Raw genomic sequence first — 26,302 nt, forward strand, 5'->3', positions numbered from 1 at the left:
AAAGGTAGGGCGGGCAGTTGATCCATTACATATTTTCTTTGTCTAATCGAAGCAAACACCATTTGTCATTTGTAGACCACAAAAACTCGGTTAGAAGGGCCATGACATTGTGTTCTCATTGTCAAACTATTCGCATCACCATGTTCTTAAGATATGGTCGCTCTGTCATATTTCAGTCACTATGATCGACTGACTGTTCTGAAAACATTATTTTTTTCACTTGCTCATGGACACCCCGATAGTCTGGCAGCTCTCGCTGATTCATAGTCACTGAGTGCGGAGCGAAAGAGGAAAGAATGGCTGGCGCAGCACCCCTCACATTGGCCATCAAAGATTTGAATTTTCTTTCTTCTTTCTTGAGCAATCATTGCACCCTCAAAAATTGCTGCAGTGACTGACGTCTGCTTGTTCCAGCTGGTGATAGCGATAGTGCATGGCAGCTGCGCACACTGTCGATGCGTGGAATGGAGTTGCACAAAGCCGGGAGTGGTTGTACAGTGTACTTTCCATGTTTGCCGATCCATGGCTAAAGCAGTACAAGCTGTCAACCATGGCCTCTTAGATCTCCCAGTATCAGAGGCCATATGCCGATGCGCCTATCTCCCGACTTCACCGATAGGTGGCGCTACCATCCAGGAAGTTTCTCTTGTTAGGCCTGAACGTGTTCAAAACGAGAAGCAATCTCAAAAACTTCGCGTGGTTATCCATAATACTCTGTTGCGATGTGTACACATAGTGTGATGAGCATTAAATGTGACTGTACCTCCTTGAGTCGTCACTGTAGCTGCTGCAATAGGTGGTTTAATATTGCACCAGTAGCTCATTGTGGCCTGTTAGCATGTGTATTGGAAACAACACTCCAGAGAGATGCAGTTTGTGACTGTTATTACGCCGAGTGTTATGGCAGTTCTGGAAGGATGATATTGCAGGTCAATGGGTCTGAGTGACTGATTTGTCGTTAGCTAAAGTGCACAGAGCTGTGGAACTTCTTGGGCCCCTATGCTTTTCACTCTTGTGTCAAGCTCCAATATGTTTGTCTACCGTGTCATGGCCCCTCTATGAGTACAAAGATATCAATGGTAGTGAAAGTTTCTTCCATTGATGAAAGTGCATTTGAGCTCAACTAAGGCTTGCACATTAATGTGTGAGCCCACTTAGTTCGACAAAGGGTGTCTCTCCTTGTTCAATTTTTTCTGTACTGTCCGGGCCTAGTTTTAAAAGGCTACAGCTTATTTATTGGATATCATGCTTGTTTTCATAAATGCTAGACATACTTCATTCTTTCCATAGCCTCCCTACACATTCGTTTTTTCTTATTGGTTGTTGGTCCCTTTAAGTACTTGTGGCCACCGCACTGCCAGTAAATCAAGTTAAGGGGAACAACATCTGTTATACCCTCCACAAATGTAAGTTAAGAGCAAGTAGACTACTGTGTTAGACAATCATGATGGGTGAGTTCAGAATCAATTTACTGTTGTTGCAGTCAGTGTGATATGCAGGTAGCGTAGAAGCTGAGACGAGCATTTTGTTATTAATTTAGTTGTTTTCCTTCTAATGATGGATATTGGTGCCACAATATACTTGGGCACACACGCACGGACACTGTTCAACTCCAACATGCATGCCAAAGAAATAATGTTATTATTGAAGAAGCTACCTGCAGCGTAACTGGAGTGAAAATGCAGAACATTCTCGTGCACTTTTTAGCAGTGCTTCAGTGTGAGCTGTACTATCGTCCTCAGTATGAGCTACAATGTGAAAGTACGGGGCAAGACGGTTGCGCGTTGAAGCTGATACTGAGCCCGATAGTACGTTTGGCTCTAACGTCTAGGTTTTGAATGGTGTAGTACAAGGGGATAGATCTTGGTGAATTCACGGAGAACCTGACATAGTCCTTCTGCGTGGTTGGCGACTTCTAGGAAGGGGAAAATGAAGAGTCTGCTCAAGTCAACGGTGGCTCCCCTGAGAAGGAAAACGAAGCAAAAGTGGCTGACGATGGTCCAGTGAAGAACATCCACGTGGTGACAGATGTCATCAAGGCTGCCAAAGCCGAACAGCGTCTGCAGCAACTGAAGCGTCAAAAGCGGAGACCGCCTCCGGACGACACCGTCGAGAAGGACCTGGACTGCCCCGTCTGTGGCAAGCAGTTCACCAAAAGGTACTACCTGCAGCGCCACCTCCAAATGACCGTCTGCTCGGGCAAGCCCCCGCCCTCTCACCCCTGCGAAGTGTGTGGAAAGGTTTACTCCCGTAAGGTGAGTAGGGCGCTGGACAGCTCACTGCATGCATTGTTGTCTTGGCCACTGCAAAAATGTGGTGCCACTGGTCAATGCAAGTTTCCTAAGGGGCAGTGTGACATTGTGGGGGTGTCAGGATGGGGATACTATGGCTTGTCTTGGCTTGACAAGTGCCTTGTTCTAAAATGTGGCTGTGGTTAGGTGTAAATAGAGCTTTCTTAAAATTATGTCTTAGTGGCAAGTCTGTTCTCTCACGGTACATCTTGCAGTAATGTTTCCTCATGTATGACGTAGCAGTTCAAGAACATGGAAACATTTCACTGCAACTGAGTGCACAGTGATCGCAGAATCTTTTTCACTGGACTTGGTAACCTGTCAGCGATACTGCACGTCCAGCATAACTCTAGAGCAGGTGCTTATGTTTTAGTAATAAATGCTTATACACAATTGTGTAGCAAAAAAAAAAAAAATGTTGCACTCACCCTCCCAAGTTGGAGAGAGCGAGCCACTGTGACAGATCACCAGCCACATCTCAGGGGCGTCCTGGCTCCCCAAGAAACAAGCCAATCCAAAGCCCTTTACATCCTGTTATTCCCATGCACGCACAGCACCGCAGTGCAATTTTAGGTAGTTTTAAAGAACACTGTGCTTGGCATAGCATTATAAGTTGCTTTGAGGCATACCATTTTCAGTGCATGTTGATGCTTGTTAGATGCAATGAAAGAAGTTTGATTGCAGGCACGCTTTACGTCAGACCCGCTTCGGTGCCTCACTGGCCATGGTGTTCTGCCGCTGATTGCAGAGTTGATTTTGGTCCCTGGATGCAGCAAGTGCGTTTTGATGGGGGCAGAATGCAGAAATACGTGTACTACTTAGGTTTAGGTGCACATTAAAGAGCCTCAGGTGGTCAGAATTCTTTAAAGGGACACTAAAGCAAAACAGTAAATCAACTTAGACTGATGGAGTATTCCTCAGAAACTCTACTGTTGTTAATTACACTGCAATAGGTCAATTATTACAAGAGAAAATGAAGCTTAAAGTTAACTTTTTTTTTTTTTAATTTCGCGTGGGAACCTCATTGTCAGCACTTCAGTGTGACGTCATGACTTCTAAAGTAATTTGTCCTATTTGGGGCGCATTGGCTCAGTAAAAGTTCGCGAAACTTGCCACATTCAGTCTTGGGCTCCTTTAGAACACAATGTAGCCAATCTTTACAGCTAAAGAATTAACTGGGACCGAGAAGACGCTGTCAAAGTCCATGACATCACGGTGAGCTAGGGTGGGAACTTCAAGGTGGCGTGGCCACTCGCCTTCCGTGTTTTTCGTTTCTTTCTGGCTTACCAAAGTGGCTTCTCGCGGTAAGAGGTATTGTGGAAGGGTAATCTACTAATACAGAAGAAATCATTTTTTTCCCTTTAGTGTCCCTTTAACTCCTATTAAAGCGACGGTTCGCCGACTGAGCTCGTGATTAACAATAACATTTTCTCTTTAGATAAAGGGAAAGCCGTTGCTAGACCAAAATTTTTGTTTTCACTACACTGAAATTGGTTCTGTATTCGCCCTAATGCAGTTAAACATTCGAAACTATTTTGTTGAAATTCTTTTCCACTGTGTTAATGTCCTGAGAAATAGATAGTGCACTGCGGTCTCTGCGTTATTAAATTTTGTAGTATGCCCACTTGCTTGATCGTCGAACTGCAGCTTATGTGAAATTATTTAATTAATCTGCAGTCCTTTCACTGTGGCATCTATCGCAGGCCCAGTGTTGCTTTAAAGTGTAAAACATGATGAGTCACTCAATCGCTTTCAATTGTTTTTGATTTCCTGTGTCGCACTCGTCAAGTGCATTGACAGGATAGGCAGCTGGCACATTGTGTCATAACGAATGGCCATGGCTATAGTTACATAATTTATTTAATATGCCTTGCAGGCTCCCAGAAGGAACAGTGAATAAAGAGGCTGTTCAGTAAGTGACAATAAAGCAAGCGCAAATATAAAAACATAACCTGTGACAGTAGGAAAAGAAAAGTATACATTTAAGTACAAAAGTAATTGTAGAGGTCAAACTAACTAAACTTTGTGATGTCAAAAAAGCAAACATTGTTTGCACACAGCAAACAAAATACATTATACAATGTAAATAAAATGTGTGGTAAATAAAAGGTCAAACAATTCATGACGAAATGTTACAGAATCGGATATATATGTTAGCGGCACGGCTGCTCCGTAAGTGCATGGAATGGGACAATGCAAATGGGCTGAATGACTGCCTATATAGTGGGAACACACCTGAAACTTTGAATGTGTATGACAGTACAGTGAAAGCCATGTTGTACAACAGTGAAAATGTGGCTGGAAATGTGCGATCAAAACTATTCGTCAATATTTAGAATGTGTGGAGAGTTAGTCAGGCACATTCTTTCGTTTTTGTCTAGCTGTCTGGCTAGCAGTGACACCCTATACGTCTGGTCTGTTAAGGAGGAAGAACATGCCCAGTTTCCAAACTCGATTGTTAGCCAGGCTTCCTGTTAATTCCTCCCATCTTTCTTATTCACATTATGTCATGTCTCTCTTTATAAACTTAATTGTCTGACATCTAACTGAAACATTGTGTGCTTCTAATGCTAAATTAGCCGCTGGTATGATGATTAATGGTCATTGTGAGAAAGCAATACGCATGGAGAAATTGCAAGGCTGTGTTCGTTCTTTGTCTTGTCTTCGCACAATGATAGCAGTTGAGCGCGTTTCACGTGGTGCAGTTTTTTTTTTTTTTTTTTTTTTGCTCTTTTTCACATCCAACATTGGTTGTGTCAGTCTGTGTGAGTGATTTTTCAATGTTTTGATGTGTTGAACTTTGCTGTGAAATCACTTGTGCCGCGCAGTTTGTCGGAACGGAATGAAAACAAAAACGAAAAAAAGAACTAGGTATTTGATCGGAACACGAACGTAATTGTAACATTATTTATTATTATGTTTTGGAGTGAAACCAATATAATTTTTATTGGTTTTCGGTTCAAGGGGAAAGTCTGCAATCTGAAACAACCGACATCAGGTAACATCAGCATTAGCGCATATCTCAAGGGTGTGCATAAGTGCGTATCTCGGGCAGGGATAGTGCGAGCGATAGTCGATCAAGCACTCCACTGATCTAAGCCTGCCGTTCGGTGCACTAGCAGATCGGCATTGTAGCAAAACTCAGGGCGTGTGCGCTGAAGAGCTTATAGTTTCGTTTTCCACGGATACAATGCTTTGTTACCGAAGTTTTATCGGAACAGCTGTCTCGTATTTCGGCAAGCACACTCGATGACACCCGCCATAGTTGCTTAGTGGCTATGGTGTTGGGCTGCTAAGCACGACGTCGCAGGATCAAATCCCGGCCGTGGCGGCAGTTCTGAGATTTTCAGTCAGAACACCCATGTACTTAGATTTAGGTGCATGTTAAAGAACCCCAGGTGGTCCAAATTATTCCGAAGTACAGAACCTGCCTCGTAATCAAATCGTGGTTTGGCTCTTAAAACCCCATAATTAATTTTTAATTTTTTACCACTCGATGACTTGCTGTTTCTGAGATCATGCTCTGTCACACACCCCGTGAACGAGGCGCCAACGCCGGACCAAATTCCAAAGCCGTCTTATGAGCCTCCGAAAATAATTCCACGAAAGCAAGGACTATTAGTAAGGGGCCCTCTGGTGCGCCAGCGAACGCCGGTTGCTGTCTGAAGACCGAGTCATAACCCAGAGTTGTCAAAACACAACAAAATATATTCTTCACACAAGGCAGTTACACACACACGTGCACATCACAATACAATTCAGATGGGTATTCATAAAAGCACAGGAAAATAATTAACGACAAGCACTAACAGTCCAACACGTGAAGTACAAAAGGAATAGGAACACTAAGTGTTCCTATTCCTTTTGTTCTTGAGCCGAGATTGTTCTTGAGCCGAACAATCTCGGCGAAGCTTGAGGCAAATCTCGAAGAAGGAACTTCTTCCGGAAATGCAGACGCTCGATGAACTCGTCGAATAGCTTGCTGGGGAATCCCCTTCTTCCGCAGACGGTCAGTCTTCATGTTACATCTCTTCACCGGCGCAGTCTGATTCCTCTTCTGATTCCCGCACGGCGTTTATATAGCCTTCGCAGACATTCTCGAACCTTCCTATTGGAGTCGTGCTCCCGTAGCATGGCCAAAGTGTGGGAATCTTCTAGTCCATTCTCGCGTCTTCGACCGCCGCCGTCGGAGTGTCGTTGAGCGGGGGGGGTGATTCATTTGTTGGCGTGCTCTGTAGTACTCTCTCTCTCTCTCTCGACTCTATCAACTCGCCGGGTAAGAGGGTCTGAGAGGGTGTTTCAGCACACGCGCGCTCTCTCTCGTTACCGTGGCCTCCGCGTGACTTGCAGATGTTTCTAGACTCCGTTGGTCGCGTCAGCTGCTTGAGGCGTATGCGCTCTCCCCCTCTGTTGTAGCTGCCGCGGGGCCGGTGTGCTTCTTTCACTGGCTTGCGAGACACGCGGTGCTCGCTTTGATTACGCGCTCTTTTGTGACATGCTCAGTGCCTTCACTCAATGCACTGAGCATGATCTCAGAATTTAAAATTTACTTATCGAGAAAAATAAATACAAAATAAATCTACGTTTTTATTGTTACTTTGCTTCAAAAATGTTTGCTTGTGAACCAAGACCGTTAAGAACTGTTATGGATCTTTTTTCCATTCCGGAAAAGGACCAAAACAGAACTTTTTTTTTAGTGGAACAAAACTAAATCGAGAACGAAAAACATTTCGTTCCGACACCCTGGTGCTGCCCGAATCCCGGGGAACCAGTTAAGAACACGGCTCGTCACATGTATCATGAGGTTTTACGGAAACTGTTCCTAATTTATTCTGCCTTGCTTTCAACCAAAGTGTACTTATTCATCATCAGCTTATTTTTACGTAGACTTCAGGATAAAAGCCTCTCCTAGTGATCTCCAATTACCCCTGTCTTGTGCTATCTGATTCAGTTATGCCAGCAAATTTCTTAATCAGACCACCTAATTCTGTGCCATCCTCGACTGGACCACTCTTCCCTTGGCACCCATTGTGTAGCTCTAATAGACCACCGGTTACCTGCCCTACGTATTACGTGGCCTTCCCAGGTCCATATTTTGCTCTCTAGTCTGCACTGCTGCCAGTCTCTTAACATTACGCCTAACAGTTTTTTGTGCCGTCACTCTTTGTGAGGTACTAACTTCTTCTCAAGCTTTTTTGGTAAACTCTCAACTTTCTGCCCTAAATGTTAGTACCGGTAGAATGAAATGATTGTACACTCTTCTTCTCGACCCTGTCAAAAAAAGCAATTGACTCCAATAGGGAAATTTCCAATTGATACCAATAGGAAAATTTCCAATCCTAAATTAGTACATAATTGGACCAATTAGACCAGCTGGAACGTGACCACTTGGTTTTTGTTGGAGTGAGCAATTGTACCCAATAGTTACAAATTGGTTGGAATGACCAATTGCGCCAACGGGCAATACCAATACACATATATATATACCAGGCCCCACAAAGCTAACCTAAATAGGGTTCCAGCTGTCAGAAACAGGTTTTGCTATAGCCTGAATACTGCATGCATATACATGTATAGCTATAACTCATTCTCAGTTACTTTGAATGGGTTCGTACACGGGAAATATGATTTTCCAGTTGGTTACGTTCTAGTTTATTCCTATTGGTAGTCCAGTTAGACTTAGTAGTTGGGAATGTAAGGTGCCTATCTGGTTCAAACTGGCAAATTCAATCGGACTCAATTGGTTGCATCCCCGATTCAATCGTAACCAATTAGAGGTAATGATTTCAGGTAATGATTTCCCACTTGGTTGGAACCAAGTCCAATTGGACTCAATTGGTTTCACTTTGACTTAATCGTAACCAGTTGGAACTAGGGATTTTCCAATCGGTTCCAATTGCTTCCTCCTCTGACCCAATCGTAACCAGTTGGAAGTAAGGATGTTGGAAAAGCCATTGGAAAAGCTAATTGGAGTGATTTTTTTTTTTTTTTTTTTTTTTACTGGGAAGGATAGCATTACTTAATAAGCCACACAATAACTCTTCCACTAGGTGCTCGCAACTGTCAAAATCTTAGTTGGTGCAATTAGTGCATGCAAAGCTCCAATGTGAAGTCTGCACATGTTGTTAATGCAGCTCTGAAACCTCCGTACAAGAAATTGCTGAGTGTGAAACAGCCTTGAAACACGTAGACCTTCTCACCTTCTTGCAGGACAATCTTCGGGAGCACCTGCGTGCACACGCCGGCGAGGTAACGCGGCGGAAGAAGTACAAGTGCGACCACTGCGGCAAGACCTTCCACGGCATCTCGCTGCTCAAGATTCACATCCGTGTGCACACTGGCGAGCGCCCGTTCCCCTGCGACTTTTGCCAGAAGAGTTTCCCGTCGATCACGGCTCTCAACAAGCACCGGCGCATCCACACGGGGGAGAAGCCGTACGCCTGTGCCGAGTGCGGCATGCGATTTTCTCTCAAGGGGACGCTCAACCGGCACACGCGCATCCACACGGGAATCCGACCACACAAGTGTCCTTACTGTGGCAAAGAGTTCATCCAGGGTGGCGGACTCAAGGCGCACCTGTTCCACCACACAGGCATGAACGGCTTCAAGTGCACCGTCTGCGACAAGGTGCACTTCTACTCTTCTAACAACCGTGTACTTAGCGCCGGAGCGGGTTCTCGTGCGCACCGTATCTTGAAAGCTATCTCCAGACGGCCCTGACCTTTGTATGCGCTGTGCTTTCGCCGCTCAGTTTCCGTTGAAGCGATAGACCGCACGAACCTTCGCTCGCTGCTGCGGCGGCCGCGCTCGTGCGCGCCGACTCCATGCTCGTTAATTCAGCGAGCTTTTTTTTTTTTTTTTTAATCTCTAAAGTTTCGGTTACTATTTTGAACGCGGCATGTACATTGAGCAGGTGTCTCGGAGACCCATGTCTTAGTGATCGGCGCTACCTCCTGTGCCTTCGTTAGAGCTAAGCGGTGCGAAGCTTGTTTCTTGGATCTCCATGGCGAACTCCGTTGGCGGAGATAGCCAACGCGGTGACGTTTGTGTCGACTGTACACGGAGACGTCACTGCTGCGCAAATCCAAGGAAGTCGATCCCCTACAAGCGTAGTATGAGGCAGGGCATTATTGAGTGTTTTTTTTTAAGCCGCACTAATAATTTTCTTTGCCTAACGACTTTTTCGGACTATTTTTCAGTCCCCACAAGCTCGGAAAATCGGTTGGCGACTGTACGGAGCGCCCTAACCTAACCGCCGCACATTGCTACCAGCTGGAAACTTCGAATTATCCGAATAGAGCCACGCGGGCCATTCATATTATCCGGTTGAATTTGCATTGAGAATGACGGAACCGCTCAAATTCTTCGAATTATCGAGGTTTTACTGTATTTTATTACTTGTCTTCGCATTACGCGTAATGCGAAGACATGGGACCGTTCCCCACCTGTGGCAAGTTGTTTTTTCATCCACTTTCATTTCCATTAACTTATCATTATATATTATAGTACGCACTAGTAATTTCCCCTATGTTTTCCTTGGTATCTATGTTTGTTGGCTTCCTATGATATAATCTTAGATATAGTATTGTTCAATTATTGCCTTTTCCTCTGGCTAGTTGGCGAAACCTAAGCAATGCCAGACTTTGAATGGGGCTCCTGGAAACACAGAGAGGTTTAGCATTTCCGGTATATCGACAAGTGCAGGCGGTTTGGGCGGATTGCTGGCTGAGTGGAGGCATAAGCATGAACGGTTGGAGCTATGACGCCATCTGATGACACAGCTCAACCAGACGAACACAGAGGCATTGTAGTTACCAAGTGCATCCTACTTTGCTGCCAGTGAAGTCGAACAGATAAAAAGGCAACGTGTTCACACTTACACTGCTGCCAAAAATTTGCACCAGAAGAAAAGTAGAATACACTTGATAACTGCAATAATAGTTCTGTGTTTGTCAAGTTGAGCTCTGCGCCAACCAGGTAGCATCACCACTCCTCGCTCACTTTTGCGCCTGCGTTTGCAGGAATACCGGACACGCTATAACTCCTGAGAGTGGTGGTAGACCGGCGGCTATCATTTTTCAAACATGCGGAACACCTTCAATGGCTATGAAGTCACTGATGTTTTTGAGGATTTTCCCCATCCTTTTCATTATTTTCTTTCCACTTTCTCGTGCCAAGTCTGATGAGCCCACAGATGTGATAAAATGAAAACAGTCAGCGATGAAATGTAAATGATAAATCTGGCGTTACGAGAAGACGACAGTGTGGATTACAGAGAAAGCAGTGGTAGCTGATTATTATAGTTGTGAGAATTAAGTGCGCTAGTTGGGCAGGTCACGTAAAGGGTAGAGCAGAAGTTACAAGTTCACAACTCTGTTATTGCACGAAGAGCTATAGTACATTGGGTAACGTATAAAGGTGGGACCTAATTTCTCACGTAGTTGTAAAGAGGGTCCCTGGACTAGATAGTTTTATATATAAACGTAATGAATGTGTGAGTGAAAGAAAAAGGAATGTTTGTGACATTACAAATCTATTGCTTCTTCATTTATTAAGTGGTGCAAGCGTGAAAAAGTGAAGGTTAGTTCTGTAACTGATAAATTGTTGTTGCAATGTTTGATCTGTCAGTAATTTCTTACACAACTCTGCTTCAGCATATGAAAATGAAGATAACCCATAATTGGTATAGGCATTCAGCACAACTAGAATGTTGTTGATTGTTGTGGTATAGAATAGTATACCACAATAATTGCTGGTTAGGGTTCTTATATAAGTTCCCCAACCAGGGATTTCCAGCAGCCTCAATAGAAGAAGCAAAACGGCGCATTAGACATGTTTGGATTAAGCATGACAGTGACTTTACATAGATAAGCGATCGATAGAACACAGTACGCATCCTCAGGGCTACATTTGCATGCTTTGCGCGCAGGTGTTCAACCGCAAGGCTCGGCTAGACCTGCACATGAAGTACCTGCACCTCAAGGAAAAGCCGCACGTGTGCGAGGACTGTGGCAAGGGTTTCACGCGGCGCGAGGACCTGAACCGTCACTCTGTGCTGCACACGGGCGAGAAGCCATTCCAGTGCCCGACGTGCCATAAGCGCTTTGCCATCAAGCCCTCGCTCAAGATCCACATGGTGACCCACACCAAGGAGGAGCCCCGGTCGTGCCATGAGTGCGGCCGCGCCTTCATCCGCAAGGATTGCCTCATGCGACACATGCGCAAGCGCCACCGGGACCTGCTCGACCGCATCCTGCTCGACGAGGAGGACGACCGCTTCGCCCCGACCCCCACCGCCACTCCGGGAGGCACGGCCAGCACGGACGGCGGCAACAAGCTTGGTGCCCAGGTGGGCGGCACTGTGGCCCGGATCCTGTCCGAACAGGTGCGAATGTGGGCCCTCACTTTGTTTGTACTTTTCATCCGTATTTCAATCGCTGTTCTGGATTTTATCACTTTGCAGAGTTGCACACACTAGAAGGCCAAGTTTGGCAGAAGCCATAGAAATCCCCATTGAAACGACTACAGTCACCAACTGATAATTCAGACATGCTTGATTATTCAGACCGCCACTAGCCTCATAGACTTTTAAGGATGACCGAAATTTCGGACACCTTGTAGCACATCACGCGATAATTCGGACACCGACTGCACAGTCGGTAATTTAGGGGTGATGGGGCTCGTCAAGCTGCTTCTATGCAGCTTTTTTCCCGTCATACCCAACCACAAATGCACATTTCTCATGTACCATGTGGTTAAATAAACTCAAACAACCGTGTGCTAAGTTGGGCACCAAGTCAGCAGAATTTGCTATATTTTTGTTTGATATGTAGCCTGCATGGTATTGTGACTCGGGGTCGAGTACAAGAGACAGACTCTTGGAGCAGACAAAGAGGAGATGAAAAGCTTTATACAATGTACAGATATAGCAGGTAATAGCATACGTGTAGCTTGGTAAGAGCGCACCAGACTGACAGGGCGGCTGATCGCGACTCCCTCTCACAATGGGCCAGTTCTGCCTTAAATCCCTTTTTCGGCTCCTCGCCAGCAGGAGCGATGCGGGGCGGGTGCTGAAGTCACCCGCATCGCATTGTTGATTCATCGCAGAGAAGGCATGTCGTCAACTGCGTCGCACTCTCGTTTCGACGCGGGATTAGTCGTGGTGCTCAGAAGAATGCAAAGGGGGGGGGGAGCGCTTGTCACCTCGATGAAGGCCGTACGCTGTGTGTGCGAGTGAAAGCTTGCGAGGGTCAGCTGACTCCAGAGACGGATCCAGGTCTTTTCTGAGGGGGGGGGGGGGGTCAGCTCTGTCAATGATGATGATGAGAGTAGCCTTTCTTATTTACTGAAATTCACCGCTTCTGCTCATGATAAACCCGCTTTTTATTGGGCTAGTGCAGCAACTGTAGCGAAGCCAGGTATCGGTTTCTCCGAACTTATAGAAAAGGATATTGCCCAACACAGTCATGTGCTTTGCGGCTGTGCCTGATAATAAAGGGTGTTCAAAACTAAGCTTTACGATTTTCTTAAGATTAGGCACTGGGAGGCACACAAAGACCACCTGTGCAAATAAGTTGTGGCCAGGTGGGCACAAAGTGAGATGGTAATTACTGCTGTGAGCAGCCCAATTAACTAAAATTGAATAATTAACTTTTTGTTGACTGCAGTAAGTGGGTATGTTTTTATTGAAAACTTAAGAGGCAGTCGTGTTTTTTGCACAGTATCAGTTGGAAGAATTATTCTAGCGTGTCTGTGCTCCGAGATATCCGACTCCAAATTTTAGTTGTCGTTGGCATGATTGCGCATGCAAGAGAGTGAGGATCGGCACAAAGCTCGTCCCTGATGTGACGCGGCTGTTGCGTGCGGCGTCTAGTCTGACAACAGGGCAGAGGCATTGGTAAAGATGATAGCTGTCCCCCTTCTCCTCTCGGCTGGCAAAATAAAAAATCGAAGAATCCGGAACTGCTGTCGTAACACGCCACCGTGCAGCCTGCAACGATGGCGGCAGCTGCCATGCCGAGATAATGGTGCGAGCAGAGTAGCGGGAGGTCAGTGCGCATGCGTAATGGTGACTAGACGAGCGGGCATGGTCCTTGCCTTGGCTACGCAAATAAAGTGACTGCTCATTTCCAAGTATTGTAAGTTTTGTTGAAATCAAGAGCAACAACTGCACCATCAACAGCAGAAACAATTTTAGCTATGCTAACGAATATTTCATACTGCCGCTTTAAGTTTGGTGTGGTCATGCAAAAAATCTCATGAAAACACTTGACCCATCAGAATGTCAATGCCCTAAAGAATTTCAAAATGCCTCCCTTCCACAGCAACGCAAAGCATAAACCGCTATCGCGGTTTATGCTAATATTTCATCAGTGTACATCTTTCTGTTCAAGTTGTCCTCAAAAAAGCAAGATCTAATGATCCTGTCCTCGAGTCTGCCACACCACACATTCACACTCGAGCGAACTTGATGCTTGTGCTGCCACAGCCAATGTGGATTTTCTTGTGACCAACAATGTGCGTTGCTTAATCAAGCACGCTAATGGCTGTTTAGGATATAAGGGGTGGCTGGCGGTGTCAGAACGGTAGCGGTAGAAGTGGAGGGTCGGCCATCTTGAGACATGCTAGTGGACAGTGGGCACAAGCGGCGGCCTGAACGAAGCTCCAGGGGATAGACTGAGCGGGCAGAGGACTGAGTATCGAACAGTTACCTCCACCACATATGCCATCTTTGTTGACATGACGTTTATTCAGCCCGAGTACTCAGCTGCGAAACAGCAAAGGCACACACACAATGATGATCGCACAGAACCGAAGATGGGGATCGAGCAACGTAGGATGATGATTATAATATACAGCTGAAGATGACGTGCGTAATAAACACCCACAATATTGACAGTGCCATTGCGGCAAAACCGAGCTTCATCTGTCCAAATTATTCTGTGTAAGAAGTCTTTTTCTTCATCAATTTTGATCAGGCCCCAATTGCAGAAGTCAACCCGCCTTTCAAAGTCCGCCTCACTTAGGTCCTGGTGAAGGTAAACATGATAGGGATGGAACTTGTGCTTTCTTAGCACATTTGCGACTGTTCCATCGCTGAGACCGCACTGATCGGCAGTCTGTCGGATGCTGCCATCGACGTTACGCACGCGACAACGTCGATTTCATAGCCTTCATCAACGATTGTCTTCCTGATCTGTCTCGGACGCTAGACTGAGCCTGTTGTGCGAAAGCGCCGAAACACGTTTATGAAGGTAGGCATAGTTGTGTGGGTGGCCTGTGTACAGCCGCATTGCCAATAAAGCATTGCCATTCATCTCAGCCATTGCAAGTACCACATCTATTTTTTCTTCAGTAGAATACCTTGTCCTGCCAGAAGCAGCCATATTAGCATGAAGAGACTCCACGTGGATATTTTTGGTTATCCTTCTGTGCAGAGGCGCCGCTATTCCAGAAGCACTCTAGTAGATGACAGTGAAACTAACGCGTTTACAAGATGATGTCCTGGTGCGATCTCAAGTAACACAAAAATGTGCCGAAAAATTATCTCCTGTTATCGCGTTTAACAGGATCATGCGTACTGCGTATGGCACACCGCGCTGTCATGACTTCGCCAGCCGAGAGAGGAAGGGCAACAGTTATCATCTTTGCCTCTGCCCTGCTGTCAGACTAAACGCCGCACACAACAGCCCCGTCACATCAGGGAGGAGCTTTGCGCCGATCCTCATTCTCTTGCATGCGTAATCATGCGAACGATGATTAAAATTTGGAGTCGGATATCTCTAAGCACAGACATGCTAGAAGAATTCTTCCAAGTGAAACTGTGTAAAAACATGACTGCCTCTAACTTTTGAATACAAACATACACACTTGCAGCATGTGCTTTATTAGCGTCTTTTTGACTTTTGTACGGTTGGCTTTACTGCAGTCAATAAAAAGTTAATTATTCAATTTTAGGTAATTCGGCTGCTGACAGCGATAATTATCATCTCACTTTGTGTCGCCCTGGCCACATAACTTATTTGTACAGGTGGTCATCACGTGCCTCCCAGTTCTAATTTTAAGAAAATCATAAAGCTTAATTTTAAACATCCGGCATGTCTAAGCCTGTAATTGTTTCTTATAGTAAAATTTGGAATCATCTGTTGCAGATTCGTTATAGATGCATAAGCACAGAGTTCTGTTGGGACACCTTGGTTTCCTTAAGAAGATTCTTTGTGTTCGGCTGAAACACCTTCGTTTGCTTTGGAGAATTTACTCCTGTATTCTCAAACAGAAATACTCGGGAAGTTCTTCCTCCACTCCACCTTGTTGAGCACAGCGCCGCCTTTCGAGTGATAAAGATGCGACACTTCTCAAAAAATCCCGTGAATGATCATGAAGCTCAGTGACCACTTCTGTGGAGGTATGGCGGTGCTATCTACTCTCTGGAGTCGAGGTGTTGTGTTGACTCGGGGAATGTTCTTGAATACGAGCGTAACGCTTCCGCACCAACGTTGCAACCACTACGCTGGTTGTTTACGATATGCGAATCACCGCGTATAAAGATGCATGACGCCAACTACAAGAAGAACGATGTGGCATAGTAGCTGAGAGCGTGAGCCAGCGTCTTCATCTTCTGTTTCCCACGCAACCTCATCCTTTTACACAAGGCACGCATTTGCTCCCGTTTCTCTAACCACGCGACGCCATCCTAGGCCCGTGCACTGGCATTGTCCGCGGACTTCACTCTCCCCCATGGCGCAGCCGTGGCTTGAGGCTTCGCCCCGCTCCACGAGAACGCCCACTCAGACAAAGGGATCCAGCGGGTTTGAGCCTCCTATGCTTAATGTACGACAATAAAACTGTGAAGCTATAATGAAAAACTTGTAGCATACGAACGGTACTGTGCTCATACTGGATATTGTCAACGTGTAACTGTGATCACAATGAGTGTTACAGTTAAAAAAAGTTGCCTATGCGTAGTTCTTAGTTTAGCTGTTAGTTGTTATTATTTATATATGAACACTTCAGCGAGAGATCTTTTTCAATTAGCAGGTTGGTCGCGAAACTGTTGACAGCCAATGAGGGGCGACCGATGACACCTCGAGAGGGAACTAAGTTAATCAGTCGCGAAGGCGCTCGCGTAGACATCGGCGTGCTTGACAAAAGGGACGTCCCCTCGTTCACTCGATGCCGCCGACGGGACGAGTAAGGCACAGCCGGCACCTGGAGGTCCAAGGTGTTCATGAGAAAAAATAACTACGGCAACTTCGCGACACCACACCCCTACGGAAGACTTGTCAGTGAGCTAACTTTACTTCTACATGGGGCCGTATTCTGAAACGTTCGCCTAGGCGAATTTCGCGTTGGCAAAATCAGCGTGCGCACTGATTGGCTGGTTGAGCAAATTTGAATGACGTCGGGCTCAACCACCCAATCAGCTCATCCAATTTTGCTAAAACAGCCAATCGGCGCACGCCTGAAAGCGAAAAAAGAAATTTCGCCTAGGGCGAACGTTTCAGAATACGGCCCATGGGTGATACCACTGGTACTCATGAAAAATACTTTTGAAGAATGCTGGTGGACATGTTTTTTTGCGTCAGAGCCATCACCCTGTGAGCGAGGGGCGATGCAGAAATCTGAGGGGGGGGGTCGGGACATCCGGACATCCCCCCTGGATCCGCGCTTGGCTGACTCAATCTCGCATGCACGAGGGAGAACGGCGGGGCAGAAGTGTGCTTCTGTTGCGTGCAATGCACGGGGGGAGGGGTGAGAAAGGGAGGCATTTACTTCGGCGGCAGCCACCGTGTCTTGAAAGTGATCTGCGACGTGGAAATGTGCACGCCTGCGCTGGCCTCATCTTCAAAGCCATCTGCAGACAAAGTGCAACTAGTGCCGGTAGCTTCGTATGCGCCATGTTTTAGACGTCTGGTTCGCGTGGAAGCGAGAGACTGCACGCTCCCTGCTGCTGCCGCACCTCCTCACTCCAGCGTTTCGAGAGCGAATTTCAGGGTCATAGAGCGAGATGTGTTCATGTTTACCTGTGCACGCCTTACACCGTGCTTGCTAATTTAGTTAGTAAGCGGGGCCTCATGGACAAACTGGCTTGCGGCCTTATCGAGTTCGAAGATGCCGTCATCGCGGCAAGGCCACCACGGTGGCAAGTGAAGATTACCAATTTTTTGCTGCCTACCCGCTAATAAAGCCTGTCTGAGTGCGTGTGTTTGAGAGCATCATGACATAGTTCTTTTCTGGCCGGTAAGTAGCCTCTAAACTGGCATTGGCGGTTATTTCGTACATCATTTAGTGCGCACCTAAACGTCGTTCGCCGCTGACTACGTATGAACGAGGTTTAACTGTAGTACAAGACGAATATATGTCAACACTCTTATCAAGGCCCTTTGACACTCGGGCGAGCAAACAAGCCCAGATTAGGTCCCTGGCACTCCCCATCAATATAACGTCAAGCCCTCAATTTCCTGTCTGCTTACCTTGATTCAGCTGGCTCCATTTCAAAACTAGCTCTCATTGGACTCCTACATTCTACAAAAAGCCAGTAGTGAAATCAAGATTTCAAGTCAAACGAAGGTAACAAAAGGGACGGCAAAAGTTCATCACTGCAAATGCCAAAAGTGATATTCAAAATTGATTATGCTGGCGATTGGCTCCCTCTCTGTTGCTGCTTTTTATTTCCGTCTTGTAGTGTTTTTTTTTTTTTTTTTTTTCGTTCCTCTGCCCTTGCAGAGTAACTGGTAGATGAATGCTCCTTTCTTTTTTTAATATTGATCGCCGGTCTTTGACATTGTACAGGGGGAACAGCTTGGCCCACACTTACCTAGCACAAATTGACATTTTGAGAAATAGAAAAGAGGTTTTTAAAGGATTGCCATTGTCTACTTAAGATTCCTTTAGCATTGTCTCTGTCGTCAACAGCCAATCGAGTACAATTCCAATTTTTCTGTTTAAGTGAAGTGACACATATTTTTTCGAGAATAAATACACACAGGCCAAGCGTCCGAAGCTAATAACATACTGCTAAACTGGCAAAGCACTCTGTTTTTAAATATAGCATTCATTTGCATTGTTCATACAAAATGGCAATGAAATCGGAGAAGGCATAGGGGAAGGTAATATTTAGGTTTATTTGAAATGTAGAAATAATAGGGTAAAGGGAAAATGGAAGTCTATGAAAAGATAATTAACTCCAGGTGGGGACTAAACCCACATTTCTGCATTATGCATGCAGAAATGTGGCTCTACCTAGCTACCGCGGCGCCATCACTCCAGCCACTTTCTTAGGCGTTTCTGTACAATATTGGCCCTGAAAATGTTTGCCAGTGCTCCTCACAGCCAAGGCGGCAGATGTGGAACGCCCTATAAACGCAGGCGTTGCGTACTAGTAGGTGAGCTTAGGAGCAGGCAGCTGGCCAGTGAACCCTCGTAAACTATCTCACAGCATCAAAACTGCCAAGGAACTGAGCCCTTCAATTCCCCCTATTTTCGCTCGTTTACCGTCTGTAGCCCTGCTTATGCTCTTGTTTTTTTCTTTTCACAGGCTCTTTGCGAGAGCATCCGCGAGCTGCTGGGCCTACTCGTTGATGAGCCAACACTGAAAGGCTTTGGATACCCGGACAAGCCCGTGGACGAACTGCTCGAAGCGGTCATCCGTCGTTGCGGCCACAGCCCGGCTAGTCCCGATGACTACAACTACATGGACCGGCTGCGCGAGAACTCCAAGCTCCTCTTCACAGTGGTCATTGACGACAATGCCGTCAAGACTCTGCTCAATAACCAGACTGTCGACGAGGTCATTCTACACGTGTTGCGTCTCGCAAAATCCTAGCTTCTCGTTGTCCTCTCCCCCATCTCGTTTCGACTAACTGAAGGTGCACAGAAGCAAACAAATCGTTTTCTAATTGTAATAGGATGACGCTCACATTGATTGTGCAGGCTGAGCGTGTTTGATTTCCACGTGCTGTCATAATGAAAGGGACCATGATATGTTAGTACTATGTAACTTTAACTGACTATTTAGCTGACTGCTACTGCTGACAGTAGCAGTCAGTTAAATACTGCCTTGGTAGTTTTCTGAAAACCCTTGGAACTTGGAAAAGCATGATGTCAGCGGTCTTGTTACACATTGTTGCAACCGCATTTCACGGTTTCTAAGATTTGCGAGAGACTGCGCATTTGTCACTGAATAGCATAACTTTTCCAGTCATCACATAAAAATTCATAACGAGTGTTGTCAGTCATGCAGATCGTATTCGTTCTAGTCGTAAACACATCTTGTGCCACTTTATTGGCTCATTAAGTGACCATAGTTTACGAAACCAAAAGAAAGAAAGAAAAGGAACTGGAGCAATGCTTGCAAACAAATTTCGTCTCGCATTAGGTTTTCTTCTGAACTGGAAAATGGCAGTCACTGGCCGCTGACATACCTTTTTGAGTGCCCATAGGGTCATGAAGTCACAAGAAAGCCGCCTACAGAAGATAAACATTGATGTCAAGCTTAACAGAGAGCTCGTAGCATGCACTACGATGCCGCAAAGTGGATTTGCTTCTTTGCACCCTCACTCTCCTGTGCTTTGAGCACCGTGTATTCTTGTCTTCACTCTGTCTCATACTTTATTACTGCATTGCACAGTGCCCATGCTTAGCTGGGCATGAACGGAGCAGCAAATGGCTGGAAATGTGCTAGGTCTTGTCGCGAGTCCTGTAGGTGCGTTGTGTATGCCAGGGGAGGGGGAGAATCGGATCTACCAACATGAAGATTGACACGATCATGGGCACGCACAATCTACATCTGCCTGGTAGCCCAAATCGTACGAAAAAACTAACTGCATTCTCTCCCATTGGAAGTTTTTGACTGTTGTGGCACATTCCCAAAGACCTGTAGCAGAAGTTAAAGGGGTTACTGGGGAAGGCAAGGCATCTCCAAGTCTGTGTCGGTATTTTCTTGGCACTTTGGGAAAGGAGTGCGAGAGACACGAAGCGCTCTTCGTGCGTTTGAAGTGTCTGATAGCAATGTGGTAGTAAGGCAACTTTTGCACAACATTAAGCGTGAGCACGCCAGCCCACATAGTAAGTGGGCTCTATGTGATTTTTGTCGGCAGTGTGGGGAAAGCCTGACTTGACAGGTAATGTGATGTGCCAGCCAGTGAGACTGGAATATTACTCCAAGAAGAAAGTGCTGGATGTGCCCATGCTAGTGAAATTGAGATGCCCAAACTTGTGCCTTACCGTTACGGTGCTTCAATGTTTGTCATGGTTTTCCTCATTGAGACTCTTTTTTTTTTTTTTTCACATGCGATGTAGTGAAAGTTGTGAAATTAAGTCGTTCATTGTGTTTCCATGCCACAATTGTAGTACAACCTTCATTTTAGCATTCCTCCCTCAAAGCAGGGGGTGGCGGGTGGGTGCAGTGAGTAACACTTGTTTTTCCTTGAAGTCGTGAGATTAACAATACCTTTTCTTTCGGTAATGGCTAACATGGAAATGGCAGTAGGGTCACAGCTAGTGGAAGCTACTAAAAATTTCGAGATTTAGAATTGCTGGTAATGTTCCAGACAACTTTTGCCCTTGACGACTACAAGCCTATTTTTTACTCCTCACTTTCAGTCTAGCCAAATGGCACTTGCTTAAGGAAAAGCAGGCCTGCTTATTTCTGGGGCAAAGCACTGCTCTTGAATACGGGAAGCTTAAGCCGAGTATTGCACAGCCACGACACAGAGCAGCTAATAAGTAAGCCTAAGCGAACCAGTCAGTAACTATTACTAGTTCGAAGAAATTTAGCATAAAACAAAAGCAAAATTTTTCTATGAATGCTACCAATTTCTGGTTCAAAGTGCAGTTGTTTAATGGAGTCTTACGATAGCTTCAGTAATTTACTAATTTAGCTTTACACAAGATCTGTTATTCATATTGGAGGTTAGTGCGAAACGAACACAACGCAGAAACTAGCACAGGTTTGTCCACCTCACCAGTAGTTGGCCCTATGTAACATTCTTCAACTTTGAGGGGGACATGTAGCCAGTGCTACACCTAGAACATGCATCTGTTAAAAGATTAGCTTGCAGGTTCTCATGCGAAATTTAAGTTGCTGTGAATACTAATGAAGTCTTGTACATGAGGGCAGAGGTTATCCAAATATGAAGTTGAAGATTAAAGTTACTTGTTGTATTGTATTTTGAAATTCCTGAGGCTTTCACTATCTTATCCCACTCTTATGATTGATGCGGCATGCAGCCATTATCACCTCTGCATCTCATGCCTTTCATACAGCACAATCCACTTTTAATTTTAAAAATAAGCCATGAGTACTGCAATATTTCTTAAATATCTGGAAAATGTGGCTGGTATGACATTAGAAAGTTGCGTATGTGTAATGTAATGTGCAGGCCTTCATGTCAGATACCCGCTGTCGTTAGTTGTGCAATTTTGAATAGGTGTTCTGTTTAAGAGTAGACAAGACTGTAAGAGGATTGGGCACAGAGCGGTGGCCAAACTTTCATTGCCTCAGTTCTTTGATTGTTGACAGCAGAGTATAAGGTAAATAAGTCTGCAGCTCCTAGCAAGGATTAAAACAAGTACTGTGAGTTTTGGCTCATATCCTAATTGAGAGTTGTGAAACATGCGTACAGTGTTGAAATGACATGTGATTATTATCTAATCACTGATAAGCGCCGAGTGGTGCTTCACAGTTAACATCCTCTGCTGAAAATTACTGCTGCAGGCTGGGAGCGCTGTTCATGTGAGAGTTTTCTTGAGCAGATTAACAATATGAATATCGATTTCAGGGCTAGGGAAAGTTAAACGTAGATACTAGCTTTGTATCATTTGAGCAGCATCTTTCCATTGTAACCACATTGCTAACTTTTACTTGTTTTTAATTTTTGCCATTACTGTCTCATGTTTTTATCAGCTTCTGCAAGGCAGTCAACAGTACCTTTCATCTGTTTGATGCGGCAAATGTGTGGTTAGCAGTTAGTTGCGTCGATCATTGTTGAAGATTTTATATATACATTACATTGTTGTCGGGCAGCACGAGAAGCACATCGGTATTTTACCTAAGCTAAAAAAGAAATTGTTACGACAGCTTTTGTGCATCAGTCTTTGCGTAGCGGAACAGCGGTGTGTCTCTTCAGGGGGGGCACCAGCCTCTGCATTTGTCCAATGTTGCCACACGTAGCCTTATACAGAGAGTCGCGCAAAAGTGTTAAGAAGTCAGGCTGTGCCTTATTTTCTGTCTGCAGTGTAAGAGGAAGCTTCGGCTCAGGTCTGACTACGACTTTCATGTTTAATCACGGGAGAAATGCCGTAAATACTTTCATTAGGAAATGAAGTCTAATTCTAGTGACTAGATGTATGCGGAATGTCACAAAAATTTCGAAAATTGTAGGTTTCTTTTTAGTAAAACGGCGCGTTCTTAAAATTCTGTAACTCTGCAATACACACTGGTATCGAAGCTTTGTGAACAGCTGATGATGCTTAAACCGGATGAAGTCATTTTGCACTACTGTGTACACATACACTTGTGTCGGTTAATAAGCATTTTCAGGAAAACTTCGACTTGCGGGACATGGCGAAGTCTAAAGCCTGATGTTCATGCTGTAGCAGGTGCAGTATGGAAAATCGCTATATACATTGTCATAAGGCTGTGCAGTTGTGGACTCGGCATTTGAGGTCTTCATCCACTAAAATAATCAAGGACGCCAAGAACAGTTCAGCTCTAATCAGTCACTGGAATTTAATTTCATTCAAATGCTACAAAGTTCATTATTCAGACCGTTTCAGGGTCCGCATAATGGTTGGGTTTCCCATTAAATACAGTAGAAGCTTGTTAAATGAAACTTCAAGAGACCCAAGAGATATGTTCTGATAAACATGAGATTTGTTTACCGAGATAGATGTGAAGCCCTATATGTCATACACCCTCTTAATGCAAGTAGTGAATGTAGAAGCTAGTTGAGAAAAAGAAAAAATGACAAGGTGTATAGCATTCAAAATTTTATGTTGCTGCTTTTTGAGAGTAACTTTCTTCACGAAAGACAGGTGTTGCAAAAGTAATTTGAAATCCTGGTTCTCTTCGAAAAAAAGTCATTTAGATCTTTATTCTGCATTTCCATATATATAGAGTTGCATACATTTTGGTTCTTATTAAGGAAATTGTTTTTACATTGTTCAAATGTGAAACCAACCAATTAAGAGCATGCCGTTTACCAAGATTCTACTGTACTTGAATAGTGAAATTGGTAGTATGGCTTGAAGCTTGGGGCTTCCTCGTAAACTGTTACTTATGATCAGCTTTGGATGGTCAGTTGTTGTGTTTCTGTTGTTGCACCTGGGTCGGCCAGCAACAGCCAAGCGCCGGCAAATTTTACATTCCACCATTAGCCCCTTTGGTGCCCTTTGCACGTTTTAGACAGCAGCGGTTGTAACCTTCTGCCCTAAGCCATCATCTGAATGGTACCAGTGCCCTCAGAATGTATCTTGGAACATCAATAATATTTGCTGGCGGGTTAGTTGGTGATGCATTCTTCGTACTATGAAGACTTTAGAACAAGTGCCTTGCGAATTGTTTCACAGAGCCCTTGTCTGCTCGTGCACACAGCTAGAATCATGTCATAACAGATGAGAGAAATGAACCATCGTTTTTCTTCGCATTTTCATGATTTAATTCCGCACTTAGTTTTTCTCTCACTCTTTTGTGAACTCGTTCTGCAAGCATTGCGAGTAGTTCTGCATTGTCTCATGAAAAGTTATGTTATGATGTAAATAGTCGATAAGAAATGGTGTCAAGAAGTCATTGTGTGCCTTATTACAAGATACGCTGGATTTCATGTGTTTGTCTTAATACAGATTTCCAAGCAGTAATACTTGCACGAGCTTTTCATATTTCATTGTCTTCTTCGCTACTGTCATTGTGTGCGCTTCTCACATTGCCTTTTCTCTATTTTCCAACCCTTGTACCAATTTTACATGAATTGTGAACTTTTTTTTTTTTTGCACATCAATCATTCTTTGCTGTATGGAAATATATATGAAGAGCATATTACTGTACCTGTCCTGGTGTGGCCCCTTGGTTTAGCTGACACATAAAAGGGTGCAAGTATTTTGTCTTGATTTTGTAGTGGTCTTTTACTGTACAAAGCAGTAGTGAACGAGGGAGCCGAAATTGAGCTTGATGGATCCCTCACCCTGTTTGAGCATTGGAGATGGACAAGCATGGTACATAAATTACTCGCCTACATTTTTTTCTGCGACGGGTTACTCCGATACACATTGCGAAAATAGCCTAAAATTCAAGTGACATCCTGCGCTCCCTTCGAGCAAACCTCGCTTCCTGGCTATGACAGTGTCAGGTTGAACACCTGTAACAATATCAGTTATGGCACATGACATCGTTAAATCATCCAATGTAGAACACACAAAAGCACTGCCAGAAGTACGCCACACAGCAGAAAAATAAAATAAAGGCAGGGCTCGTGATGTGGTCCCTCAGGGAGCAGGCACAGAACGAATGTTGCTTGTGCTACAACTTGTGAATGCTAATCGAAGCAAAGGAAGAGAGAGTTTATGTTGTCAGCGAAGCTCACCTCTTGGCAGCATGGTAACGCAACGTTATTTCTGTCTTCTCTAATAATAAACCAATTCGAATATGTATTCCACTACAACGCTCCCTAGACGGCACTTTACAACTTACGTTGTGTAACCGAAATTTCCTGTGGGACCTGGTGAGGGGGGGGTCTTTTTACACTGTACTAGTGCAACTTAAAGCGTTCTTTAAAGGGATACGGACACGAAATCTGAAAATTTTACGAAAATGCTGAAAATGAATCCTCAGTATGTGATTACACCGAAAAGAAGTAGTCACTTAGCTCATTTTTGAGCCGATGGTTTATTTTTGGCGTTTTTGTGAGCGCGCGGCCCGATCCACGGGAGTTGGAAGGCGTGACGTCACGACACCCTCGTCGGTTGGCCAGCCGCCGGCCGCGGTCATTCGAAGCGCACCGACGCCGCCATCGCGAGCATGGATTCGAGTTCTGGTGCCTCTACCAGCGATGAGTACACGTCTGAAGACAAGGACCATGCCAACTTGGCAAGAAATATTACCGCTTACGGTTACGAGCCTTCCGCGTCAAGCGACGAAGAAGAGCAGGCGACCGTGGAAGTGCCGGTTAGGTTTTCGCGAACCGTAGCGCGAAGATTTCGCTCTGCACCAGACACTTGTGCAAGAATTATTTGTCATTTCCTCTGTAAACTTGCTTTTTCAACAGCGCACGTAGGCGAGGCAGCTGCGGGGTACTTCAGCACTGCGTGGATGACTGAATAGTAGTTTATGCCGTCGGCGTGAGCAACTGCTGTGAGGTATCAGTACCTCCGAGACTCTCACGTCCACTTCACCAGCCGACCGACAGATGGCAGCACCTGTCTGACGTTCTGCCTAGTGTTTTTCTGCTTTTAACCTGTGGAGAAGCAGAGATGTGTGTGTGTGATCTCGTGAGTCGCGCTCGCTAGCCTTGTATTGTTTTACTATGCTTTGCCAACATTTTTAAAGACATTACTGCCTTCGTGCCCAGCCTAGGGCACCTCGTCCCAGCCTCGCCCTCACACTGCTCAAGAAGGCTGCAAGTGAACGAAAACAGTACCGTCATCTTTTCGCTTCCTCTTTTCCAACGCGCCGCTGATCATTTCTGCCTTGCGTTTTCGTGAGAAGACCGATGGCACAGCGTGCTGATCACATAATCATCGTCGACGAAGTGGCCCGCGCAAATGAAGTCATTTTTTAGAGGTGTCCAGGCTGTGCGTGATGGCCGACAGGCAGGTATCCAAAGTTTACGCACCTTCTCGTCTCTGGGAAACGTGGGCGACGGCATGTCACGACCAACGATGATGTTATAACAGCAATGGCTGGGCACTTCCTGCCGCCGCGACGAACGCGGGAAGGCGCATGTAAGACGCACCACCTGCGTGGAGCGCCGACGGGGATGATTCGGACGGACCACGTGCGAAGATCGCCGAAAAGG

The 26,302-nt window shown here is 45.3% G+C and overlaps 1 protein-coding gene across 3 annotated transcripts in view; it reads left to right on the top strand.

The window, feature by feature from the left end:
* The window catches only part of LOC119455449 (gastrula zinc finger protein XlCGF57.1), a 60,202-nt gene extending 35,805 nt beyond the window's left edge, over positions 1-24,397 (top strand). For 2 of the 3 annotated variants that reach the window (XM_049668790.1, XM_049668789.1), the window contains exons 5-8: positions 1,924-2,255; positions 8,502-8,918; positions 11,221-11,676; positions 18,829-24,397. In XM_049668790.1, the coding sequence (XP_049524747.1) occupies positions 1,924-2,255; positions 8,502-8,918; positions 11,221-11,676; positions 18,829-19,116 (1,493 nt within the window). In that variant the 3' untranslated portion in view covers positions 19,117-24,397. Of the gene's footprint in view, positions 1-1,919; positions 2,256-8,501; positions 8,919-11,220; positions 11,677-18,828 lie in introns of all 3 variants that reach the window. The other variant, XM_049668791.1, reaches the window with a different exon arrangement.
* Positions 24,398-26,302: the final 1,905 nt, after the last annotated feature.

Source organism: Dermacentor silvarum, chromosome 6, assembly GCF_013339745.2.
Source record: "Dermacentor silvarum isolate Dsil-2018 chromosome 6, BIME_Dsil_1.4, whole genome shotgun sequence".
In the NCBI taxonomy this organism is placed as follows: Eukaryota; Metazoa; Arthropoda; class Arachnida; order Ixodida; family Ixodidae; genus Dermacentor; species Dermacentor silvarum.